The sequence below is a fragment of the Psammomys obesus genome, unplaced genomic scaffold, assembly GCF_907164565.1.
Source record: "Psammomys obesus unplaced genomic scaffold, mPsaObe1.curated_primary_1811, whole genome shotgun sequence".
NCBI classification, from domain to species: domain Eukaryota; kingdom Metazoa; phylum Chordata; class Mammalia; order Rodentia; family Muridae; genus Psammomys; species Psammomys obesus.
Window position 1 is genome coordinate 3,809,953 of NW_026585609.1, and position 9,104 is coordinate 3,819,056.

The window sequence follows — 9,104 nt, forward strand, 5'->3', positions numbered from 1 at the left end:
AAAGATACACGCAATGTGTTCTATTTGAATAAAAACAAGGCGTTCAATGAAATGAAGATTTTCCTGGAGCGGGTCAAAAGTCCTGGCCCCACCACAATGCTGGTGTCCTGGAATAAGATGCCTGGGGATAGCAGAGAGGGAGGAGTGAATCCTCACTGTATCTTTAATGGAAGCCAACGCTAAGACTGTAACCCACCACGCTCTGTCAGGCAGAGGGATAAATACGAAATAATGGCTCTGTGCTCAGAGGGCTCAGGTGGAGAGCGAAGCGCCAACTTTGCAAGCCTGAGGGCCTGACTCCAGAGTCTCAGCATCCACCTAGAAGATGCAATGCGGTGCTGTCGTGCACATACAGTGTAGGGCTGAGGAAACCTAATCAAGGCAAAGGCAGGAGGCTCACTGGATCCCGCTGGCCAGCTAGTCTAGACACCTGACATTGACAGTGTTAAGACAGCCCAAGAGAAGGGCAATGTAGTACTTACTGTGTCCAGTCACGTCAAGTCAACAGGGGGCGAGACATGCAAACTGAAACCAGGCACATGGCACCAGCCAGACGAGGAAGAGGAAGGTCTAAAGAGCAAACCCAAGAACAGCAGTAGCCGTAGCTGCCACCGAAGGGTCACGTGGCTAAAATATAGAACCAGAAGAATTCTCAGCATCTTGGAGATGGTGTATTGTTTTTTGTTTTGTTTCAAGGATAATTTTTAGAGTAGCTTTAGCAGAGCAGAAGGCACAAAGATGCCCACACAAGCACAACTTCCTCCATTATCAACATCTGCCACCACAGTATGTCAGACTCATCATACAGATTAGGAAAGGACAAGCCAGGACACCAAGGGCCCTGTTCACAAGGTCAAGGCCACCTTGCTCCTTCACAGACAAACTTCAGTGCATCCAGGAAAACATAACACAGCCAGGTCAAGATTCTCTGATGACCATTCGCAGATGGTTTGTGAAAGTGGAACTGTGGAAAGGGAAGTAGTGAAGGCAGGAAGGACATAAGAGAGCATAACACCTCAGTGAAGAAGCGCTAGAAACAAGGACACAGGACACACAGGTATGCCAATGACACCCCATTCTTTTCTATACTGATGAAGTTCCTCAACGGATGACAGACCCACTGTTTTAAGAGCAGATAAAGAAGAGAGAAACAAGAGTTCCCAGGGGAGTAAGACTCCTTTATGGACAGTTCTAATCCCTGTATTTTCAATTATCATCGGTCCATCATATTAATCCAAAGTTCTAGAAGCACAGAAGTCTTCAAGTTGGCACCATTTTGAGCAGTGGCACACAGTGCCATCCTCTCATATTGTACATACTACTTGCCACTTGATCAATGAAGACCTGTCTTGGTTATCCAATCAATTGCTTCAGCCCTGGGCACTGCTTGTATTCAACTGGCATGCTACTCTCTAAAAACGTCTCTGGGACTGGGTCTGCAGAGATGGGACAGCGGCTAAGAGCACTGTCTGCTCTTCTAGAGGTCCTGAGTTCAATTCCCAGCAACCGCATGTTGACTCACAACCATCTATAATGAGGTCTGGTGCCCTCTTCTGGCCTTCAGGTGTACATGCAGACAGGACAATTAACATACAATAGATACATTGATACATAGAGAAATAAATAAATTATGTCTCTGAGGTCAGCTGCGATAGGGCTGACCTGTAAGCCATAAGGCTGAGGCAGAAGAGTTGTAAGCTCCAGGATAGCCTGAGCTATCCAAACCATTTTAAAAAATCATAACAAGATATAGAAAGCCCTGCTAAGCTGCAGACCTTTCCATTTTCAGATGACCTGTGTCTGGTTCTCTCCTTCTGCCCTGAGACAGGTACTTATTTCTCCCCTGTTCTTAAGGACAGATGTCTCTTGAGTTTCTAGGCAACTCCCCTGCCTCTACCTTCTGCTGTAGAAGTTCTGGGATTATAGATACATGCCTGTGAGGTTTTTATGTAGGTCCCGGAACTGAGGTCAAGGCTGATGTGGCTTTTGGTCGCCGAGCTACTTCCCAATCCAGCTGTAGACATTTCAATGAACTGCACACTCATACACACAAGCCCATCGCTATCTGAACTATAAGGACTAAAGTATGTTTCCTAGGTGTTCAGCTGAAGCACTTGTCAGAATCGGCATTATGATCAGGAAATTTCAGTGTTTTTCCTTCCTTAAAAGACCATAACTCAGCATCATTAACTAGAGTCTAAAACAACCCTGGCACCAGGCAAGCGGAGTCATTTTAGAGAGCAATTACCAGCAGCTACTTCTCTGACTGGCATTTCTTTGGAGGAGGAAAGCCTGAGTATACAAAGAGAGCAAGGAGTTGGGATGTGAAAGTCTCAGCATTTTAAAAAATATGTACAGTTGCTGGCGCAGAGATTAAACATTTATCCTCCTCTGGCGGCCACTTTGGTTTCCAGGGAACCGACTGTTTCAGTGAGGCCGGTGGAGGAGAGGTACACCCACAGACGCTCACAACACACACCAAAGTCGACTGAAATTTTTCAAAGTGCCTTTTCATGCCTTTAATTCAAAGATGAACACATTTCAAGGTGACCCAGTCCTCAAGCGACAGACAGTGTTTTAAAAGGGACAGAACTCTCCACTTAAACCGTTTCCAGCGACACGTTCCAGTCGCGTCCTCAAGGGCTCCGTCTGCTGCCTCATTTAGCAGTCTTTCTTTCCAGGCAGAGGCATCCCATTTTCAATGAGGGCTTGAAGTTTGTCTTGCCGCCTAATAATCAAAATCCACAGGGCTTAGATACTTCTATTAAAAAAAATGTGCTTCGGTGTAGCAGGTACCACACAGGATTTTTAATTATTTAATTATACAACAAACTCTAATTATTATTTTATAGTTTTCTCTTTATCAAAACAGTATCAGAATGATAAAAGATAGCCTTGTGTGTATGCGTATAAGCAAAAGGTAGCAGACTTCAAAAGCAGAACGAAAGTGTTCATAAAAGGTCACCACACTTAAAATATAAAAAGGTAGACGCACTGTGACCCATACACAGAATCAGATCATTTCTGTCTTTTTCGAAATATTAGTCGTATCCACTACAGCACAATAAGATTATACTAGAAAGCTAAACATTGTGTTCCTGTGTATAAAGATGCCTTCTAGGCTGCTTTTGCTCAATCCCTAACGGCACTGAGAAGAATGCCTCCCCTGGACTGATGTGAAGCCACCTCTTTCTGTCCTTCCATGCTTCTGAAGCCAGTTTTGTTAGGTCTCAAGCAGTCCAAATATCCAGAAATGATCTCAAACTGGACCACAGTCAGATTTCTGACATTTAGATAAAAGCCAGCATTCCTCAAGAACTTGTGAAACAGGTTTTCTGTTCCCCAGAAGGCGTTTTTCTCCTTACCTCTTTGACAGGTTCTGCCTCCGAACCTATCAAAGCCCATGCCGGCCTCCAGGACCCTCAGTATCACAAGTACCTGTTCTACACTTCAAATTCCACGCAAGCATCTGAGCCTTCTGACCCGTTCCTCCTCTACCTTACACTCTCTCCAGCTCCCAGGCTTCCCACTCTACAGCTACTCATCCTAGAAGCCAGCTCTCTATTCCCTCTCTTGATGCTTCTTGCTCTTTTGCTATCCATTCTCTGGCTATGTTCTCTCTACCTCTTGCTCTGTCCCATGCTCTATTCTCTAGCTCTTGCTCTCTCACTATCTCCATTATTCCCTCCCGCTTCCCCAGCCCTGGCAATGGCCAGTTTTTTCCTTTCTCTCTGTTCTAGACTCTTCCAGTTGCTCTGGATATCTTCCCTCTCTCATTCACAATAAAAACCTTCTCCCTAAGAATGGAGCAGCCATGTCGGCAGTTTCTTTACTATACCCCCTTGAATACAATTTGTTGGTTTTGCTCAGTTTAGTTTTGAAAGACAGGGTTTCATGTATCCCTGGCGGGCCTAAAAATCACTAATCCTCTTGCCTCCACCTCCGATTACTGGGATCAAATCACAGTACTGGAACTAAATCCAGGGCTTCCCGAATGCTAGCCCAACTCCTGAGTGACTTTTAGGGTCTTGGCTGAGATGCCTGTGCTCTGAGAGAGCAAAGAGCAGGCAGATGGCCCTGGGATCCATTCCTGGAGCAAGGTGTTAACACAGCAGTGTACCAGGCATTCCGTACAGAACCCCCCAAACCTCTGTGCACGTGAACACATCTTCTAAAAATACATTCTGGCCCCTCCCCCCTTTCTTCCTTGGACAACTGTCCTATACCACCAGGGTAAAGATAGGGAAGAAGGTGAACAAGATGGGCACTTGAACCACCACATTTGGACAGGACACCCTCAAGTCCAGAGTAAGGCATAGAAGCCCAAACAGATAAAGAGAGCACCGTGCATGCAACAGCCCAGAGTCCAGACATAGGAAGGGAGGAATGCACTTCCTACGCCCCTTGTCTTACGCAAGCTCCTATAAAAATAGGAAGAAAAGACGCCCAGAACACCCTGTTATCACAACTCATTTATTGATGAGTCTAAGCCGGGCACCCTACAATCCTAGCATTTGGGAGGTGGAGGGAGGAAGATTAGGACTCAACTACCAAAAGTTCTAGGCCAAACTGGAATATATAAGGTAATTTCAGAGACTGGAGAGATGGCTCAGCAGGTAAGAGCCCAAGCTCTTCCAGAGGACCTAAGTTCGAGTCCCAGCACCCAAATGTCAATTTACAATAGTCTGTAACGGCAGACACAGGTAATCCAAGGGCACCAGGCACTCATGTGGTACATAAATGCACATGCAAACAAAACACCCATACACATTAAAATAAAATAGATCTTAACCATCTCAGAAATACAAAATAAATCTAGATACATCTAACTTCATAAATGTACAAAGATAAAAGATGAATGGAAGATGAGTAGATATCACATTTACAGTCTGTTTAAAAGAGATTTTGTACTGGGCTGGTGAGAGGGCTCAGTGGTTAAGAGCACTGGCTGTTCTTGCAGAGGGCCTGAGCTCTATTCCCAGCATGGTGGCTTACAGTGTCTGAAGCTCCAGTTCCAGGGGATGTGATGACCTCTTCCAGTTCCCAAGGGTACCAGGAATATGCAAGGTGTGCAGACATATATTCAAGCAAAACACCCATACATGTAAAAACAAATACCAGTGGGCTGGAGAGATGGTTCACTGGTTATGAGCACTGTCTGCTCTTCTAGAGGTCCTGAGTTCAATTCCCAGCAACCACATGGTGGCTCACAACCACCTGTTCTGGGATCTGATGCCCTCTTCTGGCATGCAGGTATAAATGCATAGAGAGCATATATATATATACATTAAATAAGTAAATAAAATCTTTAGAAATAACAACAAAATAATAATAATAATAAGCCAACCTCAAAAGATTATGAAGTTGCACCACAGCAAACGGAAACAAGACACAGTCACTACTTTTGCGGAATAAAAGCCAGGTGAACTTCCTGCCCAGGGTGCTTGCTGGCAAGGTTTGGCTTCTGGGGTATCTTCTTACAGAGAGTGCGGCCTTGCAGAACTATTCTGGCTTCCTGCTTGCACTCCTTTGTGCTACACCAAGGTCCGTCTTTGTTTCGAAGAATCTCAGCCATAGCTATAGCCATGTCTTGTTAGTAACAGTATCTGCAGAACGGCCCCCATTTCCCCACAACTAAGATCTGTCCAAAACTCTTCCCTTCACAGCAACAGAGTGACATCAAGTCAGACATTACTAAAACGTTCCCTGGTACAAAATCCCCACTTTCCCGATGCCTCCAGAGATACACATTTTTGAAGGGAAGGTGTGCTTTATACCAGCTTGGCATTACTAGCGTCATCTGAGAGGAGGAAACCACAACTGGAAAAAAAAAAAAAAAAAGATGCCTACCTAAGATCAGGATGTAGACAGGCCTGTGGGACATTTTCTTAACTAGTGGCCGATGTGGGTGGAGCCAACCTGGGCTGGCGGTCCTAAGTTCTATAAGAAAGCAGGCTGAGCAAGGCACGAGGAGCAAGCCAGTGAGCAGCGCTCCTCCAAGGCTCCTGCCTCCTGTCCTATAGGAGTTCCTGCCCTAACTTCCACCGGCGATGAACAGGAAGGGAAATACGCCCTTTCCTCCCCAACTTGTATTCCCTCATGGTGTTTCATCACAGCAATAGAAATCCCAAGTCAAAGCCACTGTCTACCACCCTGAAGAGTGTGTGAAAACTTAAAAAAAGGAGTCACCAAACTGCCTTTGACTGACATTCAAAACTAGGAAGCTATGGCACTCAGAACTCCTGTCCACACACAGGGCTGAGCTGCACGGACAAGTTCCCCCCAAAAGCAAGTAGTTTAAGGTGTATTCCTTCGTTCCACACGTGAAGGCCTTCCGTCCACCTAGGTTACCTGGGGAACTAAATAAAAACCATGGTTTCTGGGCACCTACATTTTAAGGAAACGTCAGAAAAGTCTTAGAACATGCTAACAGAGCCAGAAAATGAACAATGCACTCAGCCTACAGAACTTCCCAGACCAAGATGGCTGGAGCTCCATCTTACAGTCCCTATCTGGAAAATGTCTGTCACATAGCCAGGTGCCACGCTAGAAGTTCAGGGCCAGCCACAAGGCTCCGTGGGTAAACGCGCTTACTGTCACACTGGACACCTCAATTTGACTCCTAGGTGGCAAACGCTGGAAGGTGAGCCAGCTCTGACCCCCAGAGGTGAGTGGTGGAATGTGCACACCCCCTTGCACCAACACACACACACACAGTAGATAAATAAATTTAATTTTTTAAAATCTTGATTAAAGATGAGATGTTTCAGCAGTTAGGAGCACTTGATGCTCCTCCAGAGACCCTGAGCTCAAGTCCCCCACGGCAGCCACAGATCCTCTGAAACACCAGTCGCAGGGGATTGGATGCCCTCTCCTGGCCTCAACAGGCGTTGCATGCACACGGTGTGCAGCCGTGTCCAGGCAAAACTCACACAAAACTAAAAGCGGAAAAAAAAAATTGTAAATAACGATGTCTAATGAATTCTACAACCTTTCTGGTGATGCCTGCATTTTAAAAAAGTTTTGCAATAAAAATGTTTATATAAAGCTAATTTATTTTTTTAAGTTATAGTGTTCGTTAAAAATATTAAGGTGTCTTCCTCAATTAGCAAAATACACAAAAACAGCAATTAAAGCAATGTTGAAATTAATACAGAACAATATTCCCTAATACGTATATAATTTGCCTCATTTACTTTAGCAGTTTAGATTAAAGCTGTCATTCCCGAGGGTTAATGCCACAGCAGGTAAGGAAGGATTCTTGTAATCTACCAGGTTTTAACAAGAATAGTAAGAAAAATATAATGTTTAAATGCAAATGTGAGTACACATTTATTACTCTACATTTGTTATTAATCTAAATAACAACTGTTCCTTTCTACACTGTTACTTTTCAACAAATGAGAGGTAGTGTTTTGATGGCTTTTTGAGAAAAGATCTTCCCATATAGTCCAGGCTGGCCTGGCACATGCCTCACGCTGGGGTTCAGGTGTGTGCAACAGCCCCCAGCCTGGACATCAACTGCATCTCCTGAAAGGAGAACCTTAAAAAGAAATGTTTGGGGAATTACGCTACACCCTCTTCATGCGCACAGACACTGACACACCTCACCTTCAGCCCTTTGTCCCCGTCTTCAAGGACCTTCCAACCCAGGGTATGCTTCATCACTGCTGAAGTTTACACTCCAGGCACGGCAAAAAGTGTAAGCCGCCCTCTGTTGGAGGGCAATGACTAAAGTGAAATGAACCTGGCGGCCACTGCCTGCAACATGCTTACCGTTCTCCTTTGATTCAGAAAAAAAAAAAAAAAAAAAAAGTCTAAACACTTCTTAGAGTCTACACTGTTTATTCATAGAGCAAGTCCCTTTGGAGAGAAAATGTAACCACGTGTATCACTCAGAGCTAAATTCTCAAAATCAGTCCCTACAAACAGAACTTTCTGCACTTTTTTATTATCACTTACTCAACACTAAGTGCAGAGGCTACAAGTATCCCCCCTCTCAGAATCCTTCACACAGAAGTGCCTTCCTAATAACTATTTTACAGATGACGACACGTAAGCACAAAGTGAGTAATTTACCCCAATCACACACTAAGGTGGTCCAGGATACAACGCCAACTATCATACAAAGTTAAACCATTGGCGTTTGGCTCAGTCACGTTACTGCTACGTTTGAATTACAGATTTTTTTATTTTTTTTTCTTCCCAGAAATATCTGAGGTATCAGTGAGATGGAAAATGGTTTTAAAAGGGACACTTAGTGTAAGCCTCTAAAATCACTTTTAGCATGGCCGTGACAACTCTTCCACCAGCGCAGCCAGCTTTGGGTATGGCTACGTGACTTGGGCAGTACATGGCACAAGCGTTCCGTCAGACCTTTCTCTGGGTTTTTATAGTTGTCTGTTTTGTTCTGTTTTTTCGCGACCACAGAGCTGCAGAGCTACGAGGTGGAAAGGACTAGCTAACTCTTCCTTGCTTCCGCTTAAAGGGTTAAGACGGCAAAGAGCCCGGCAGCGGGGACGATCCGGGGTCAGGTCTCTGGCCGCTGGGGCCCGCCCTATCGCCCCCTCCCCTAACCCCAGCACGCGACCGGGCGAAGGGGAGCGCAACCCGCCAGCCCTTACCGAGCTCTGTGCCCCGACAGTGCGCGGCCATTGCGGGGAAGCGCTGTCAGCCAACTGCTGTGCGAGGGCGCCTTCCACTCTGGCCTTCCTCCTTCCTGCCGGGCGCCCGCCTCTGGCCACGCCCCTTCAGACCTAGGCCACACCCCTCCGTAACCACACCCCTTTAGTTTGCTCGACTCACTTTTTTCTCCAAGCCAGCTGAGAGGCGTGGTGCCAAGGCCGGGCGTCACTCCACAGTTCCCTTGTCCCTCCAGGGCAGGCACGTGACTTGAGCACGCTCCAGCTCCCAGAAATCCCCAGACCATTAAAAATGCTTACTTCGCCGATTGAAGAGTCGACGGGACAGGCTTCCTTCTTGCATGGGCGGAACTCTGCAGCCTCAGATGACAGCCAAGGCACAATCCAGGCTCTAGCGTACTCTGTGATTTCTAGTCTGGACTTAATGAAGGAGCAGCTAAGGCGTGAGCCTGGGAAGACCTG

At 45.8% G+C, this 9,104-nt stretch overlaps 1 protein-coding gene across 1 annotated transcript in view; it reads right to left on the reverse strand.

Annotated features, from left to right (window-relative positions):
* Positions 1–8,721, reverse strand: part of Dera (deoxyribose-phosphate aldolase) — a 73,534-nt gene extending 64,813 nt beyond the window's left edge. Inside the window, exon 1 of the mRNA XM_055610439.1 lies at positions 8,625–8,721. Coding sequence (XP_055466414.1) covers positions 8,625–8,655 — 31 coding nt within the window. The 5' untranslated portion in view covers positions 8,656–8,721. The remainder of the gene's footprint in view (positions 1–8,624) is intronic.
* Between the last annotated feature and the right edge of the window lie 383 nt (positions 8,722–9,104).